Genomic DNA, 18,072 nt, shown 5'->3' on the forward strand with positions numbered 1-18,072 from the left:
CCTTGACTTTTTCCACATTCTCTTACATTACAGTCTTATTCTAAAATCGAATAAATAAGACATTTTCCTCATCAATTTACACACAATACCCCATAATGACAAAGCGAAAACAGGTTTTTAGAATTTATTGTAAATGTATAAAAAAATTGTTAAGTATTCAGACATTTTGCTGTGAGACTCAAAATTGAACTCAGGTGAATCCTGTTTCCATTGGTCATCCTTGAGATGTTTCTACAACTTGACTGGAGTCCACCTGTGGTAAATTCAACTGATTGGACATGATTTGGAAAGACACACCTGTTTATATAAGGTCCCACAGTTGACAGGGCATGTCATAGCAAAGACCAAGGATTTGTCTGTAGAGCTCTGAGACAGGATTGTGTCAAGGCACAGATCTGGGGAAGGGTACCAAAAAATGTCTGCAGCATTGAAGGTCCCCAAGGACAGAGTAGCCTCCATCAATCTCAAATGGAAGAAGTTTGGAACCACCAAGACTCTTCCTAGAGCTGGCCACCCGGCCAAACTGAGCAATCGGTGGAGAAGGGCCTTGGTCAGGGACGTTACCAAAAACTCGATGGTCGCTCTGACATGGCTCCAAAGTTCCTCTATGAAGATGGGAGAATTTTCCAGAAGGACAACCATCTCTGCTCCACTCCACCAATCAGGGCTTTATGGTAGAGTGGCCAGACAGAAGCCACTCCTCAGTAAAAGGCACATGACAGCCTACTTGGAGTTTGCCAAAAGACACCTAAAGACTCTCAGACCATGAGAAAGAAGATTCTTTGTTCTGATGTAACCAAGATTGAACTCTTTGGCCTGAATGCCAAGCGTTACGTCTGGAGGAAACCTGGCACCATCCCTATGGTGAAGCATGGTGGTGACAGTATCATGCTGTGGGGATGTTTTTCAGCTGCAGGGACTGGGAGACTAGTCAGGATAGAGGGAAGATAAACGGAGCAAAGTACAGAGAGATCCTTGATGAAAACTTGCTCCAGAGTACTCAGGACCTCAGACTGGGGTGAAGGTTCACCTTCCAACAGGACAACGGCCCTAAGCACACAGCCAAGACAACGCAGGAGTGGCTTCCTTGAGTGGCCCAGCCAGAGCCGAACTTGAACCCGATCGAACATCTCTGCAGAGACCTGAAAATAGGTGTGCAGCGTCACTCCCCATCCAACCTGACAATGCTTGAGAGGATCTGCAGAAATGAATGGGAGAAACTCTCCAAATGCAGGTGTGCCAAGGTTATAGTGTCATAACTAAGAAAGCTTGAGGCTGTAATCGCTGCCAAAGGTGATTCAACAAAGTACTGAGGAAATGTTCTGAATACTTATGTAAATGTGATATTTCAGTTGTAGTTTTTTTTATAAATGTGCAAACATTTATAAAAAACTGTTTTTGCTTTGTCATAATGGGATAATTTGTGTAGATTGATCAGAAAAATAATTTTTTTTTTTTTTTAGAAAAGTCAAGGGGTGTGAATCATTTCCAAATGCACTGAACCATTGTTGAATGATAGCATTGTTCTCATGTGTGTTTCTCCATGTACAGCCAAAGAGAACCTGGTCAGACCCCAGTTTATTGAGAAGCTGAAGAACGTCAGTGTCAAGAAAGGCACTCTGGTTGAGTTGGCTGTCAAAGCCATCGGAAACCCCCTGCCTGACATTGTTTGGCTGAAAAACAGTGACATCATCTCCCCACAGAAGCACCCAAATATTAAGTATGTGTTTTGCCCCACCTGCTATCTCAATGTGCACATGCCTATGATATACATCATGTGCACCAAATACCTCTCCAGTCCTTATGATATGTATATTGTTACTATCTTTATATTACAAGGCTGTACTGATTTACTAACAATGATGTCTGTTGTAGGATTGAGGGCCTCAAGGGACAAGCCAAATTCTATATCCCACAATCTGTGAGTTCTGATAGTGCCTGGTACACAGCCACAGCCATTAACAAAGCTGGAAGAGATACCACTCGCTGCAGAGTCAACATTGAAGTGGATGTTGCTGCACCTGCACCGGAGAGGAGACTCATTATCACCAAGGGAACCTACAAGGCCAAGGAAATTGCAGCTCCAGAGTTGGAATCTCTGCATCTACGTTATGGCCAAGAGCAGTGGGAGGAGGCTGACCTATATGACAAGGTCAAGCAGCAGAAACCGCAGTTTAAGAAGAAGCTGACTTCCGTCAGGCTGAAGCATTCTGGTGCTGTCCACTTTGAATGCAGACTGACCCCTATTGGTGATCCCACTATGGTTGTTGAGTGGTTACTTGATGGCAAACCCCTTGCAGCTGCTAACAGATTGCACATGGTTAATGAATTTGGCTACTGTAGTCTTGACTTTGAAGTTGCCTATGCCAGAGACAGTGGTGTTATCACCTGCAGAGCCACTAACAAATTTGGAGTTGACCAGACCTCAGCTACACTCATTGTAAAGGATGAGAAGAGCCTTGTTGAGGAGGGCAAGAGGGAAATATACAGAATTGATGAGATGGAGCGCATGGCTCACGAAGGAGGTCCTTCTGGAGTCACTGCAGATGAGTATTCAGAGAAGTCAAAGCCTGAAATTGTCCTTCTTCCCGAGCCAGCAAGAGTGTTGGAAGGTGACATTGCAAGATTCCGTTGCAGAGTGATTGGTTATCCTACACCCAAGGTCAACTGGTACCTCAATGAGCAGCTCATTCGCAAGAGCAAGAGAATGAGACTTCGCTATGATGGCATTTACTATCTTGAGATTATCGATATCAAGTTATATGATGCAGGATATGTCAAAGTGGTAGCAGAGAACCCTGAGGGCACAGCTGAGCATCTGGTGAAGATAGAGATCACACAGAAAGAGGACTTCAGATCTATTCTCCGTCGCATTCCTGAACCAAAGGCACATGACACTACTGAACAAGGAAGAATTAGCTTTGAAGTTGTGAAGGTTGACAGACCTGCTGATGCCCAGCCAAAGGAAGTTGTCAAACTGAGGAAGACTGAAAGAGTCATTCATGAGAAGTCCACAGAGGAGACAGATGAGTTGAAGAGTAAATTTAAGCGCAGGACAGAGGAAGGTTATTATGAAGCCATCACTGCTGTGGAGCTCAAGTCCAGAAGAAAGGATGAGTCCTATGAGGACATGCTTAGGAAGAGGAAGGAAGAACTGCTTCACCATCAGAAACTGTTGTCTGAGGCTAAGAACAAGAAAGACTTGGAGGAGGGAAAACTCACCATCCCCACAATCAAACCAGAGAAAGTACAGCTCTCTCCCAGCATGGAAGCTCCAAAGATCTTGGAACGCATTGCAAGCCAGACCGTGTCTCAGACCGAGGAAGTTCGCTTCAGAGTCAGAGTTGTTGGCAAACCGGAACCTGAGTGCCAGTGGTTCAAGAATGGAATCCTACTGGAGAAGACAGATCGTATTTACTGGTTCTGGCCTGAAGACCACGTATGTGAATTAGTGGTCAGAGATGTCACAGCAGAAGACTCTGCTAGCATCATGGTCAAAGCCATAAACATTGCTGGAGAGGCTTCAAGCCAGGCATTCCTGCTGGTGCAAGGTAAATTATCTATTTCAATGCATATGAAGCTTGTATTCTACAAATAGTTAAAAGTTGTATGTCATTTTGTATAAAGAAATATAGAAAACTGTTCTGTCTACCTTAAAAAATCATATTAAATGTGTCTTTCCTTTGTTTCACTTTAACCACGACAGTTATTACCTTTGCTCAACAACTAGAGGATGTGGAAGCTAAAGAGAAGGACACCATGGTGACCTTTGAGTGTGAGACCAGTGAGCCTTTTGTCAAAGTCAAATGGCTGAAGAACAATGCAGAGATTTTCTCTGGAGACAAATACAGGATGCACTCAGACAGAAAGGTTCATTTCCTTTCTGTACTGACCATCAACATGAAGGACGATGCAGAATACAGTTGTGCTGTTATTGAAGATGACCACATCAGGACCACTGCCAGACTCAATGTGGAAGGTTGGCAGTTTTTCTTACTATACTATATCACTTTCACGGACTTCAACAGTTATTTTCAACTGTGAAAATAGGGACGTTGGAATGCGTTAATTATAGAACAGTAACTCTGAAACTGTTTAACTTCAAATGTTCCTATCGTGCAGGTGCTTCACTGTCAATCGTGAAGAGGCTGGAGAACATTGAAGTGCCTGAGACCTACACTGGGGAGTTTGAGGTAGAATTGTCTCGAGAGGATGCTGAAGGTACATGGTACTTCAATGACAAGGAAATCACGCCCAGCAGCAAATATGTTACCTCCTCCTGTCGTGGACGCCATACCTTGTCTGTCAAAGACATCAAGAAAGAAGATCAGGGAAAATATACATTCAAAATTTACGATATACAGACCAGTGCCTCCCTGAAGATGAAACGTGAGTTGTGACTTTGTTATTAGAGTGGTTAGCTTCTTCTCTTATTCTCAAGACAACCATTACTGTTGAAAAGGTGGGATGAACAGCGTAACAATGTCAATGTCTGTTCCTTCAGTGCGCCCTGTGACACTGATGCAACCCCTCACTGACCTGACAATCTGCGAGGGTGACATTGCTCAATTAGAAGTGCGATTCTCCCAGGAAAACGTTGAGGGAACATGGATGAAGAATGGCCAAGCAATCTCCGCTACAGATCGCATCCACATCGTTATCGACAAACTGGTACACAAGCTGCTTGTTGAAAATGTGAGCAGAGATGATGCTGCAACATACTCATTCTTTGTCCCAACTCAGGATATCACAACCTCTGGGAAGTTGAACATTCAAAGTAAGCAAATTTTATCAGTTTGACTATATTCATATTGGTATAATTATATTGTGAATCACCAGATTTTTTAAATTATATTTTTTCCCTGTTTTACAGCGGTTGAAATTTTGAGCCCACTCACGGATGTTACCGCAGTTGAGGGCACCAAGGCTGTTATTGAGACTAAAATCTCTGCTGCTGATGTTACCTCTGTGAAATGGTTACACAATGACAAGCTTCTGATGCCCTGCGAGAGAATCCAGATGCTTGCAAAGGGATCCAAACAGCACCTGGTATTCCACAGGACCTTTGCCACTGATGAAGGAACCTACAAGCTATGTGTTGGCAAAGCTGACTCTAGCTGTAAACTGACTATCGAAAGTATGTTTTTTACTGTGTGTGTTGCAAGTTCATTCAGACCCCATTTATACAGACCCTATTCAACTTATTTTGTTATTTTACAGAAATTCATATCGTGAAGCATATGGAGGATCAAGTTTGCACAGAGACCCAGAATATAACATTTCAAGTCGAGGTTTCCCACCCTGGCATTGCCGCTGTGTGGACATTCAAGAAACAAGAACTCAAAGCTGGTCCAAAGCACAAGATTGAGGCCAAGGGCAAGAATTACAGCCTGACTGTCATTAACACCATGAAGGATGAAGAGGGGCAATACACATTCGCTGCTGGTGAACAGACATCCAGTGCAAAGATTACTGTGTCAGGTATGTTTAACGTCTTCATGATATTGTACATAAACTCCTTCTGAAAAGATCCATTGATTTCTACTGCACTGACTCAAAGTTGTCTGCTGAGTTGGAAACGATTAGGGTGTTTTCACATATAGTTATTTTTAAAAGAACCAATCTCAGTCCTCTTTAAAGTGATCTCTGGAGTAAAACATGCCAACATTTCTTCAATGCACTCTAGGTTTGTGCAGGAAAAGCCATTCCATCAGAATGTGCTATCGCACAGCTAGATACATTTTGGAAGCTAATATATATATATATAATATAATATATTTAGTTACAAAATAAGACATAATAATTGTAATCAGAAGATAGATACTATTACCATGTAAATATTATTGATAACATAATAAATAGCAGCAGAATAAATGCAGATGAAATAATGCTGTAATTTAAAATTGTACACCCAATGTAAGCTACTAACCCTTTAAGAAGAAGAATTGATTTTGTGATTCTCAACAAATATGTTGATGTGTTCTCACACTATTCAACCCCCACAATCGAATAAACAGTTTATGAAGCTCTCTTAGCCTATAGGTCACATATTGCAAACAAATATTCATAACTAAAAATACCACACATATTTAGGAAATTCTGTGCATCCTTGACAATTCACCATTATTTAACCAGGTAGGCCAGTTGAGAACAAGTTCTTATTTACAACTGTGACCTGGCCAAGATAAAGCAAAGCAATGTGACAAAAACAACAACACAGAGTTACACATGGAATAAATAAACGTACAGTCAATAACACAATAGAAAAATCTATGTACAGTGTGTGCAAATATAGAAGATTAGGGAGGTAAGTCAATAAATAGGCCATGGAGGTGAAATAATTACAATTTAGCATTAACACTGGAGTGATAGATGTGCAGATGATGATGTGCAAGTAGAGATACTGGGGTGCAACAGAGCAAGAGGATAAGTAACAATATGGGGATGAGGTAGTTGGGTGTGCTATTTACAGATTGGCTGTGTACATGTACAGTGATCGGTAAGCTGCTCTGACAGCTGATGCTTAAAGTTAGAGAGGGAGATATAAGACTCCAGCTTCAGTGATTTTTGCAATTCGTTCCAGTAATTGGCAGCAGAGAACTGGAAGGAAAGGCGGCCAAAGGAAGTGTTGGCTTTGGGGGTGACCAGTGAAATATACGGGTGGGTGTTGCTATGGTGACCAGTGAGCTGAGACAAGGCGGGGCTTTATCTAGCATAGACTTATAGATGACCTGGAGCCAGTGGGTTTGGCGATGAATATGTAGTGAGGGCCAGGCAACGAGAGCATACAGGTCGCAGTGGTGGGTAGTATATGAGGCTTTGGTGACAAAACGGATGGCACCAAGTGATCTAGCTGAGTTTTCATAGGGTCCAGTGAGTAGCTAGGTGAGCTGGAGACACGGCAATTCAGACAGCTAGCGGGCTGGGGCTAGCAGGCTTGCAGAAGGGCCTTCGGGGGATGTCGCAACGGAAGAGCCTGTTGAAACCCCCTCGGACGGTTACGTCGACAGACCAGTCGTGATGGATCGGCGGGGCTCCATGTCGGCAGTAAAAAGGTCCAGGCCAATTGGCAAAACAGGTATTGTAGCCCGAGAATTGGCTGATGGACCTCTTCAGCTAGCCGGGAGATGGGCCGACCTCGAGGCTAGCTCCAGGCTAACTGGTGCTTGCTTCGGGACAGAGACGTTAGCCAGGAGTAGCCACTAGCCATGATAGCAGCTAGCTAGCTGTGATGATCCGGTGTAAAGGTTCAGAGCTTGCGGTAGGAATCTGGAGATGAAGAGATGTGGTAGAAAAAAAGCAGTCCGATATGCTCTGGGTTGATATCGCGCTGTGCAGACTGTCAGGAATTGACCGAGCTGAGGCTGGCTGATGTCCGAGTTAACGGTGATGACTGCTAGCAGTGGCTAACTGACTACTAGCTAGTAGCTAGTTAGCTGGCTAGCTTCTGATGGGGGTTCCGGTTCTAAAGTGAAAAAAATTGCAGATCCGTACCACATTGGGTGAGGCGGGTTATAGGAGAGTATGTTCAGTCCGTAGATGGAAATTGAGATTAAAATATACCCTGCTCAAAAAAATTAAGGGAACACTAAAATAACACATCCTAGATCTGAATGAATGAAATATTCTTATTAAATACTTTTTTCTTTACATAGTTGAATGTGCTGACAACAAAATCACACAAAAATTATCAATGGAAATCGAATTTATCAACCCATGGAGGTCTGGATTTGGAATCACACTCAAAATTAAAGTGGAAAACTACACTACAGGCTGATCCAACTTTGATGTAATGTCCTTAAAACAAGTCAAAATGAGGCTCAGTAGTGTGTGTGGCTTCCACGTGCCCGTATGACCTCCCTACAACGCCGGGGCATGCTCCTGATGAGGTGGCGGATGGTCTCCTGAGGGATCTCCTCCCAGACCTGGACGAAAGCATCCGCCAACTCCTGGACAGTCTGTGGTGCAACGTGGCGTTGGTGGATCGAGACATGATGTCCCAGATGTGCTCAATTGGATTCAGGTCTGAGGAACGGGCGGGCCAGTCCATAGCATCAATGCCTTCCTCTTGCAGGAACTGCTGACACACTCCAGCCACATGAGGTCTAGCATTGTCTTGCATTAGGAGGAACCCAGGGCCAACCGCACCAGCATATGGTCTCACAAGGGGTCTGAGGATCTCATCTCGGTACCTAATGGCAGTCAGGCTACCTCTGGCGAGCACATGGAGGGCTGTGCGGCCCCCCAAAGAAATGCCACCCCATACCATGACTGACCGACCGCCAAACCGGTCATGCTGGAAGATGTTGCAGGCAGCAGAACGTTCTCCACGGCGTCTCCAGACTGTCACGTCTGTCACATGTGCTCAGTGTGTACCTGCTTTCATCTGTGAAGAGCACAGGGCGCCAGTGGCGAATTTGCCAATCTTGGTGTTCTCTGGCAAATTCCAAACGTCCTGCACGGTGTTGGGCTGTAAGCACAACCCCACCTGTGGACGTCGGGCCCTCATACCACCCTCATGGAATCTGTTTCTGACCGTTTGAGCAGACACATGCACATTTGTGGCCTGCTGGAGGTAATTTTGCAGGACTCTGGCAGTGCTCCTCCTGCTCCTCCTTGCACAAAGGTGAAAGTAGCGGTCCTGCTGCTGAGTTGTTGCCCTCCTACGCCCTCCTCCACATCTCCTGATGTACTGGCCTGTCTCCTGGTAGCGCCTCCATGCTCTGGACACTACGCTGACAGACACAGCAAACCTTCTTGCCACAGCTCGCATTGATGTCCCATCCATCTCATGCTACCACTAGAGTGAAAGCACCGCCAGCATTCAAAAGTGACCAAAACATCAGCCAGGAAGCATAGGAACTGAGAAGTGGTCTGTGGTCACCACCTGCAGAACCACTCCTTTATTGGGGGTGTCTTGCTAATTGCCTATAATTTCCACCTGTTGTCTATTCCATTTGCACAACAGCATGTGCAATTTATTGTCAATCAGTGTTGCTTCCTAAGTGGACAGTTTGATTTCACAGAAGTGTGATTGACTTGAAGTTACATTGTGTTGTTTAAGTGTTCCCTTTATTTTTTTGAGCAGTGTATATACGAAGAAAAAAATATATATACATGGGACAGGACAAGACAAACAGACGTCTGACTGCTACGCCATCTTGGATGGATATTAATCACTAATTAATATCAATGCGCATCCTCATCTTCTCTCTTTTGTGGCACTATTGTGAGGGGTTATGGCAGGGGAAACTGTGTTGCAGTAGTCTATTGTGTGGTGTTTATGGCAGGGGAAACAGTGTTGCAGTAGTCTGTGTGTGGTGCGGGAATAATGACAAGTTAAACCTCTTATGGATAGGGGAGACACTAGCGTCTCAACTGGCCAATTGCTGGGGGAAATGCAGAGCGCCAGATTCAAATAAAATGCTATAAAACTCAAACTTTCATTAAATCACACATGTAAGATACTCAATTAAAGCTACACTCGTTGTGAATCCAGCCAACAAGCTATTATCTGATAGCCTGCACCCATCTACACCAGCAGTAAACAAAGGAGCTAGCATACCAGGCACTACACAAAACGCTGAAATAAAATATAAAAGATGCATTACCTTTGACGAGCTTCTTTTGTTGGCACGCCAATATGTCCCACAAACATCACAATTGGTCCTTTTGCGGGAGGAACTGAAAATAGGTTCCTATTAAATATCCAATGGCAAAGACAATTTAGTGAACAGAGAGCAGGAAAAATAAAAAAATCTGAACAGTTAGTCCTTGGGGTTTTGTCTGCTACATAAGTTCTGTTATACTCACAGACATGATTCAAACCGTTTTAGAAACTTCAGAGTGTTTTCTATCCAAATATATGAATAATATGCATATCTTATATTCTTGGCATGAGTAGCAGGACGTTGAAATTGGGTACGCTATTTATCCAAAAGTGAAAATTCTGCCCCCTAGCTTTAAACTGGGGAGCTTTGTGTTCACATTGCCCTAAAAAAGGGAACCAGACAGTGGAATTCAAGTGAACCAAACTCAGACAACCTCTCGATGTTCTCAGTTCGGTTTGCTTCAGGGGCTCTTTGAGGGGTCTGAGTTCCTTTGGAGTGTTCAAACTGCACAAAATATTCAGCGAACTGCACTGAGTTTACAAAAATTGCCTGAAAGGGACCAAGTCTAAAAACATCCAAAATTCCTTATTTCCATAAGGAAATATTAATGATTATAACTCCACCTTTCACTACTACTTTCACTTTTAGCCTGTTATATAAAACTAAACCGTGTCTCCATGTTCCCAGGTGGTGCCATAAACAGACCACTCCAGGACGTGACTGTGGCTGAGTCTCAGACAGCTGAGCTGGAGTGTGACGTGGCCAACCCAGCTGCTGAGGGCAAGTGGCTGAAGGATGGACAACCTGTGGACTTCAGTGACAATGTCAAACATGTGAAAAATGGAGCTGTCAGATGTCTTGTTATTACCATAACTAGACCCCAGGACATCGGTGAATACACTTACCAGGTTGCAAACTCCAAGACAACTGCCATCCTGAGGGTTGAGTGTAGGTGTTACCTTTTGAGCAGAAATGTTTTGTTTGTTTTCAACTGGCATTAATATATGACTATCATAGGATTACTATATGCTTGCTGTTATGTAATGTTTATGTTTGATTTCATAGCTGTGAAAGTCAAGAAGACCCTGACGAACCAAACTGTCACTGAGACACAGGAGGCAGAGTTCAGTCTCGAGCTCAGCCACAAGAATGTGAAGGACTCACAATGGATTAAGAATGGTGTAGATATCCAACCTAGTGAGAAATATGAAATCACAATTGATGGCATGGTCCACACCTTGAAGATCAAGAACTGCGACACACGTGATGAATCAGTTTATGGATTCAAACATGGAAAACTATCTGCTAATGCCAAATTGAACGTTGAGAGTAAGTTAAAATATTAACTGTCACAAATTTATGTATACAATCAGTATACAAATGTATCTATACTTGAGATGTTTCTACTTACCCTTTGAGGTTTTTGACTCTTGTCAATATTTTTTTCAGCAATTAAGGTTGTTAAGAAGCCTAAAGATGTGACATCACTATTGGATGCCACTGCCTCTTTTGAGCTGAGCCTGTCTCATGATGACATCCCTATAAAATGGATGTTCAATAACGTTGAGCTTAAACCAAGTGAAAACATCAAAATTCTGTCTGAGAGAAAAGCTCACAAGCTGATCATCCAGAATGTGAAGACTAACAACCATGGAGAGTACACTGCTGTAGTTGGAAACCTGCAATGCAGTGCATCTTTACATGTTGAAGGTCGGTATTGCGTTTGTGATGAATGGACTAGAGTACTGGGTATATGATCGACGAATACTCAATTGATACCTTTTATGTAAATGTTGATTTAATGTGATTTGTCCAGCTCTGCGTGTCACAAAACCCATCAAGAACATTGAAGTCCCAGAGACCCAGGTGGCCACTTTTGAATGCGAAGTGTCACATTTCAATGTCCCATCCACCTGGCTGAAGAATGGAGTGGAGATAGAAATGAGTGACAAGTTCAGGATTGTGGTGCAGGGCAAACTTCACCAGCTCAAGATCATGAACACTGGCAGTGAAGACTCTGCAGAATACACCTTTGTCTGTGGAAATGACAGAGTCTCTGCCACTTTGACTATCAATGGTAAATTCACTCTTCATTATCAAGGAAGTAATCCCCAATCATATTGTCAGTATTGATCGTAACATTTTTCTTATTTCCTTAGCCATTTTGATCACCAACATGCTGAAAGATCTCAGTGCACAGGAGAAAGACACCATCACATTTGAAGTGAATGTCAACTATGAGGGCATCACCTACAAGTGGCTGAAGAATGGTGTTGAGATTCGCTCCACTGACAGATGCCAGAGCCGCACCAAACACCTAACTCACTCTCTCACCATCCGAAATGTTAATTTTGGTGATGGTGCAGAGTACAAGTTTGTGGCTGGTTCTGCTGCGTCATCAGCAAAGCTTTATGTTGATGGTATGTTCTTCTTTTTCTTACATTTTCTAAAACAAGATTTTCTTTGATATTTCACAAACTTAAGTCTTATTTCTGTGCCATCTTTGTGTTTTAGCTCGCATTATTGAATTCACCAAACATATCAAAGATATCAAGATCACAGAGAAGAAGAGGGCCACTTTTGTATGTGAGATCTCTGAGCCTAATGCTCAGGTGACGTGGATGAAAGATGGACAGGAACTGGACATTTCCGAAAGGTATGTCTTATTACCAGGAATATTAGACCAGGTAAAGATAGTAATGGATATCATAATATTCTACAACGTGTTGGACAAAACAGTCATTGTGATTGGTTGAGACGTGTCCTAAACCATACTAAAAAAACTGTTTAGCACGGGTAACCTATGACGTAAAAATGGGAATCTTGTTTTCTGTTAATCTGAGAAATCCCTGCTCATCCACAGCCTCATCAGGTCAGCCAGACAATTCATTAACGTGATCTCCCCTTTTAAAAGGCATATTTTACAGGGGGTTGTACAAACGTTGCTGTTTATCTCTCGACATAGTTTCAATATTGACATTCGATCTCCGCTCTCCAATTGACAATTAACATGTCAGGAGGAGGAGACTGACATCTTTTCTCAGCCAGTCAAAATCATGAATCAGCATAATTTTTATGGATATACTATACAAATAAATATCAATAGAAGAACAGGTCAAATGAAATGCAGCTAATTTGGTGTTATTTTAGCTGCACGGTTTGACGTGACTGTGTTAGCCTTGGTTGGCTAGCTAGCAAGCAAGAGATTTGTCAGCCAGCATGGCAACAGAACATTTAGAACGAATGACTGGGTAGCGTCCATAGATATAGAATTACAAGACTTCACTCTGGCAACCTAACCAATAGAATGAAGAGACATCTTTTCTCAGCCAGTCATGAATCGCCATAATTTTTATGGATATATACAAAGAAATGTCAATAGACTGGGTTCGCGGCCAGGCTCTGTCGTAACCGGCCGCGACCGGGAGGTCCGTGGGGCGACGCACAATTGGCCTAGCATCGTCTGGGTTAGGGAGGGGTTGGCCGGTAGGGAAATCCGTGTTTCATCACACACCAGCGACTCCTGTGGTGGGCCGGGCGCAGTGCGCACTAACCAAGGTTGCCAGGTGCACGGTGTTCCCTCCGACACATTGGTGCAGCTGGCTTCCAGGTTGGATGCGCGCTGTGTTAAGAAGCAGTGCGGCTTGGTTGGGTTGTGTATTGGAGGACGCATGACTTTCAACCTTCGTCTCTCCTGAGCCCGTACGGGAGTTGTAGCGATGAGACAAGATAGTAGCTACTAAAAACAATTGGATACCATGAAATTGGGAAGAAAAAGGGGGTAAAACTCCCCCCCCAAAAATATTAAAAAAGAACACACAACTGCGTCACGTCCACAGATATAGAACAACAATATTATCTGGCAACAAAACAGCAACCACCATGTGTCAGGACTAGGCCTATATTTATGTTGAGGGATGAAATAGTAGCCTATGAATACATTTATTAAAATAATGTTTTTTATTTCATTGGTAACCTATTGTAGAAAAGCAATTGTACACACAAAGTTGTGCTGATTCACGGTACTTGAATCCGCCTCAAACTTATCACCGCAGCACAAAAAAAGTAGTTTAGCACTCCCTCTGGTGTACAATTGCTTCGATCGAATCTTAACTATTCATTTGTATCCTAACTGTTATTTCTAAATGCCTTGACAGATACACTGTATCCACTGAGGAATTCCTGCACCGTCTAGTGATCCAGTCAGTCTGCATGTCTGATGCCGGAGGGTACTCTGTAATCGCTGGTGCAAGCATGTCAAAGGCTCATCTCACCGTGGAGGGCAAAGATGTCTGCATTACAGAACCTGCTGAGAAGAAAATGACGGTGAATATAAATATCACACATTTTTATATACAGAAAGAAAAACAACTTTTTTCTTATCAATTTAAACATTATTAATATGATTATTACTTTCTAGGTTGTTGAGAAACAAAGAACAACGTTCGAGTTTGAAGTCAATAAGGATGACATTGAAGGTCGCTGGCTGAGGAACGGCATTGAGCTCCAGTTTTCCGTTGAGCAGAGGTTTAGTTATGTTTGCATTAGAAAGCTTCATCGTCTGACCATCACTGAGACCTGTAGAAGTGATGCAGGAGAATACACCTTCATCGCTGGCAGGAACAGGAGGGTGGTGACACTTCATGTCAATAGTAAGTCAAACTTCATGATATACCTTTACCGTAGTAACTGTGCAGTTACATGTCTTTGCCTGTAGAGGACATAGCAGTGCCCTCATACCAGAGAAGAAGCATAGCAAGTATAGACTGGATAGATACAGCATGATATTTTTTAACAGCTGGAATCAAAGTGATGATGACCAAGGTTTATTCCTCAGTCTTCCATCTTGCTTCATACAATTTATTTGTAATAATTGTTTTCATTTTAATTTAGTCCCCGAGCCACCTCAGATCATTAACCACATGCAGCCCCTGTCTGTGGAGTCCGGCAAACCAGCTAGTTGTAAAGGTACACCATTCATACAAATGTAATGCATTCCTTATATGATTATGTTATCGTATCAACATTTTGAAGAGGGCTAAGATTCCCATGATGTGTTTGTTTAGTCGCAGAAGATATTACCTCACAAATTAAGAACTGAAATGGTTTGCTAATTCGTTTTTATTTCATTCTCAGAAGTAGTTTCTCCTGACACTGGAGCTCCTCTGTCCCCACCTACCATGGTCTCACCAATCAGCAACACCTCAACCACTGAGGGAGAGTCAGCCAGATTCCAGTGCAAAGTTTCTGGAGAAGGTATTTTGCACATTACACTGTTGGGATGAGTTGGAATAAAATGTAATTTAGTGAATTTCTGGAATTTAATTCATAATTGTAATAGTTGTAATTATAAGTATACCTTTTATTGTGTGTTCTTGTCCTTGTTGCATTAGAAGGTGAGGCACTTTATTATAAATCCATAGTTAGAGACATACCTTGATGTTTCAGTCATAGACATTCATCAGACAGAGCAAATTTGCCAGTCAGACATTTTCAAGAATAATGTACTTTAATTCATTTTGTATGTATATATTCACATTTGCTCACAATTATTATGAATGATTATTATTTAATCCTCTCTTCTACATTCGTAGCTCTGAAGATATCCTGGTTCCATGGTGAGAAAGAAATGAAGCAGTCAAACTTGTTTAAGATGTCTACGTTTGATAACACCTGCCAGCTGGAGATCACCAGAGTGTACTCTGAGGTTGAGGGGGAATACACCTGTGTTGCCAGAAACCCAGCAGGAATGGTCACATGCTCTGCACATTTGAAACTTGATGGTGAGTTTGCATAACTTTCTGTAGCCACATGGTTTCCTATTATTTTGATGAAGTTTCGATGTAAGCCTAGAATGCATAGGTTGGGCACAAGTAGTCAAACGACACATATTTTCGCTAGAAATACAGTGTATATTCAATATATAACATGATTATTCAGTATCCTCTTGAATTAAGATACTTGTTTTCTTTCACTAGGAATATACAACTTGGATATCTGTGTTCATTCCATAAAAATGCTAATACTCAATTCATTGAACATGCTTCCTTTCAGGGCAAAAACAAATTATGGATATCACATCCGATTCTCAAAGGCATGTCTCCAGTATTTCAACAAGCTTGTCAAGTGTAAAGAAGGAGCAAATTGCCCAAAGGCCCACTTTTATTCACCCAATAGAAAGCTGCGTGGTTCAGCATGGTGAAGTGGCCAGGTTTCATGCTTGTGTATCCAGCATGCCAAATCCAGAGATTAGCTGGTATCATAACCAGCAGCCAATTAAGCCTACTAAAGATATTGTTTTTCATTCTGATGAGATGACAAACACCACCACACTTTCTCTGAGCATGCTGGACAATACACTTGCAAAGCAACAAATAATGCTGGAGATGCGGTGTGCACAGCAGCCCTTGCAGTAACCAAAGAAGAAGTTAACTTGTTATTTACCACCACCAACCAACACCTCTTATTAAACTATCCAAACGACTTCCTTCTTCTTGAAAGAAACCTATTTTTCCCATATTTCTGTTTACTAACCTCACAATTTATACCTCACAATTTAAAATAGAATAGCATAAATGTGTTAGTCACTTCTTTAGTTCTAATACCTAGATGCTTCATTCTTCTGTCACTCCTTGCTCTCCTTGCAGCTTGAGTAGGTAGTACATTCTCCTTCTGTCATTCCTTTCTCACTCCTTTCTGTCCTTGGTTGTGAAACCCCTCTCAGCGATAGCTCTGTGGACTGTGCATGTTGTAGCCTATACTATCTGGAGTTGAATCCAACTGTCAAACTGCTTTTTTTGTTTGTACCATCAAAGTGGAAACATGGTCATATGATTGTAATCAGTGAAAGAGTTTGAGTTAAAATAGTTAGCATAACCTTTGTCCAACAGGATGTCACTTCGAGGAAATGACATCTGAGCTAAGCATTAAGTCCAATATTGCTCCTTGAAATGAGCATTCTCAAAATGTATAGATGGATCAGTACAGTATCTTTTTCTTTAATTTAAAAAACTATATGGCTCTCACATACAGAGGATGAAATGAAGCCAAAATGGAAGGGAATTGGTACCCATCATCATCTTAGATTACTGTCTTAGCTGACAGCAACTCTTCATTTCCTTGACAGTAACCAATATGAAGGACGAGATTGAAGCAACCATTGAGCAAGAAGTCAAAGGTAAGACTCATTTACTCTTTATTACTGAAATGTACTTCATCTATCCCTTAGTTGAATGACATGAACCTGAGCATATTGATAAGTGATTTCTGAATGTTCACACTGCATGCAAGCAGTCAAAATGTTATTGATGGAAAATGTTAATCATATTTATTCTTCAATGTCCACATAATGTTAGGTCCTTGTATTATATGATTGGTTATTGTATAGCAGGCACTGATGAAAACGGCTTGGTTTTAGAGAAAAAAAAATGTGGGTATATCTATCAATCTTATCCTTTAAGCATGAGGGTTCATACTGTATTGTAATGGTTCCCCAAAAAGGTACAGGATAAGTATCTTTTAAAGTTTACAGACCAGAGGAAACTATCCTTGGAAATAGCTACATCTTTTAATTGCTTCTTAAAATGTCTTGCATCTGGAACTCTCCTTCCTCCTGCAAATATTTCTTAGACTGGCTTGCAGAAAGTGGTATGTGATTAATTGTTGTTTGCTTTTTAAATAACATGATTATACCTGTAAACTATATTAGTTCGAATAAACGCCTTCTCATACAATTGTAGAGCTGCTCTTACAAGTTGTACTTTTTTGTATAATTTGAGAGCCATGTTTCTCATTAAATGTTTTTGAATCATTTACCCTCATTCAAAGGATTAGAAAGGGCGTTTATTCATCTTTCTGCAAGTCAGGTAAGGCATATTTAGCTAAATCACACACTAAGTTAAGCAAAAGCAAGCGTATTTAAAAAACAAATCAGTTTATTTTGCAATAATTATGCTTTTTAAGAAATTTATGTTCTGAAGAAATGTCCACAGAAGAAGGAACAAAACATCCAGCAATTTTCGTGTCAGAATCTTTAAAAAAGAATCCAGTCTTGCGTTTATTCGAACAAATATGGTGAGTGAAATAGTTTTTTATGGCTTTGTGACTTGCTGCATGTAATTTAATATTTTCATTAATATTAATTTCAACAATTTGAAAATGTTCTCTTTTTTTAACCCATTTTATTGAAATATTTTTTCTTTTCTTTTTCAGAGTTTTTTTATAATAAAAGGACTGTGTTTCGGGAGAACAGAGGGCAGATGCGCGGGGCCTTTTCAGACTTGGATCAAGCCAACAATTCTTCCATCAAGCCATCTTTTCAAAAAAAGCTGAAGTTCCAGAATGTTTTAGAGGGGGAACCTGCTGTGTTTAGATGCAGATTGGTAGCTTTCCCAACCCCAACCATAATATGGTTTCATAACAATAGACAAATTCATAGAGAACGCCGTCGGAGAATACAAAC

The 18,072-nt window shown here is 41.6% G+C and overlaps 1 protein-coding gene across 5 annotated transcripts in view; it reads left to right on the forward strand.

Moving 5' to 3' along the window:
• The window catches only part of LOC109870942 (titin), a 175,359-nt gene that overhangs the window by 18,067 nt on the left and 139,220 nt on the right, over nucleotides 1-18,072 (forward strand). For all 5 annotated transcript variants that reach the window (XM_031805694.1, XM_031805696.1, XM_031805697.1 and 2 more), the window contains exons 19-37: nucleotides 1,552-1,720; nucleotides 1,876-3,551; nucleotides 3,707-3,979; nucleotides 4,123-4,389; nucleotides 4,505-4,777; nucleotides 4,874-5,137; nucleotides 5,221-5,481; nucleotides 10,299-10,559; nucleotides 10,677-10,940; nucleotides 11,061-11,321; nucleotides 11,428-11,688; nucleotides 11,771-12,031; nucleotides 12,126-12,267; nucleotides 13,769-13,937; nucleotides 14,032-14,263; nucleotides 14,505-14,579; nucleotides 14,748-14,867; nucleotides 15,206-15,394; nucleotides 16,738-16,788. In XM_031805694.1, coding sequence (XP_031661554.1) covers nucleotides 1,552-1,720; nucleotides 1,876-3,551; nucleotides 3,707-3,979; nucleotides 4,123-4,389; nucleotides 4,505-4,777; nucleotides 4,874-5,137; nucleotides 5,221-5,481; nucleotides 10,299-10,559; nucleotides 10,677-10,940; nucleotides 11,061-11,321; nucleotides 11,428-11,688; nucleotides 11,771-12,031; nucleotides 12,126-12,267; nucleotides 13,769-13,937; nucleotides 14,032-14,263; nucleotides 14,505-14,579; nucleotides 14,748-14,867; nucleotides 15,206-15,394; nucleotides 16,738-16,788 — 5,469 coding nt within the window. The remainder of the gene's footprint in view (nucleotides 1-1,551; nucleotides 1,721-1,875; nucleotides 3,552-3,706; nucleotides 3,980-4,122; nucleotides 4,390-4,504; nucleotides 4,778-4,873; nucleotides 5,138-5,220; nucleotides 5,482-10,298; nucleotides 10,560-10,676; nucleotides 10,941-11,060; nucleotides 11,322-11,427; nucleotides 11,689-11,770; nucleotides 12,032-12,125; nucleotides 12,268-13,768; nucleotides 13,938-14,031; nucleotides 14,264-14,504; nucleotides 14,580-14,747; nucleotides 14,868-15,205; nucleotides 15,395-16,737; nucleotides 16,789-18,072) is intronic.

The sequence above is a fragment of the Oncorhynchus kisutch genome, linkage group LG26, assembly GCF_002021735.2.
Source record: "Oncorhynchus kisutch isolate 150728-3 linkage group LG26, Okis_V2, whole genome shotgun sequence".
Classification (NCBI taxonomy): domain Eukaryota; kingdom Metazoa; phylum Chordata; class Actinopteri; order Salmoniformes; family Salmonidae; genus Oncorhynchus; species Oncorhynchus kisutch.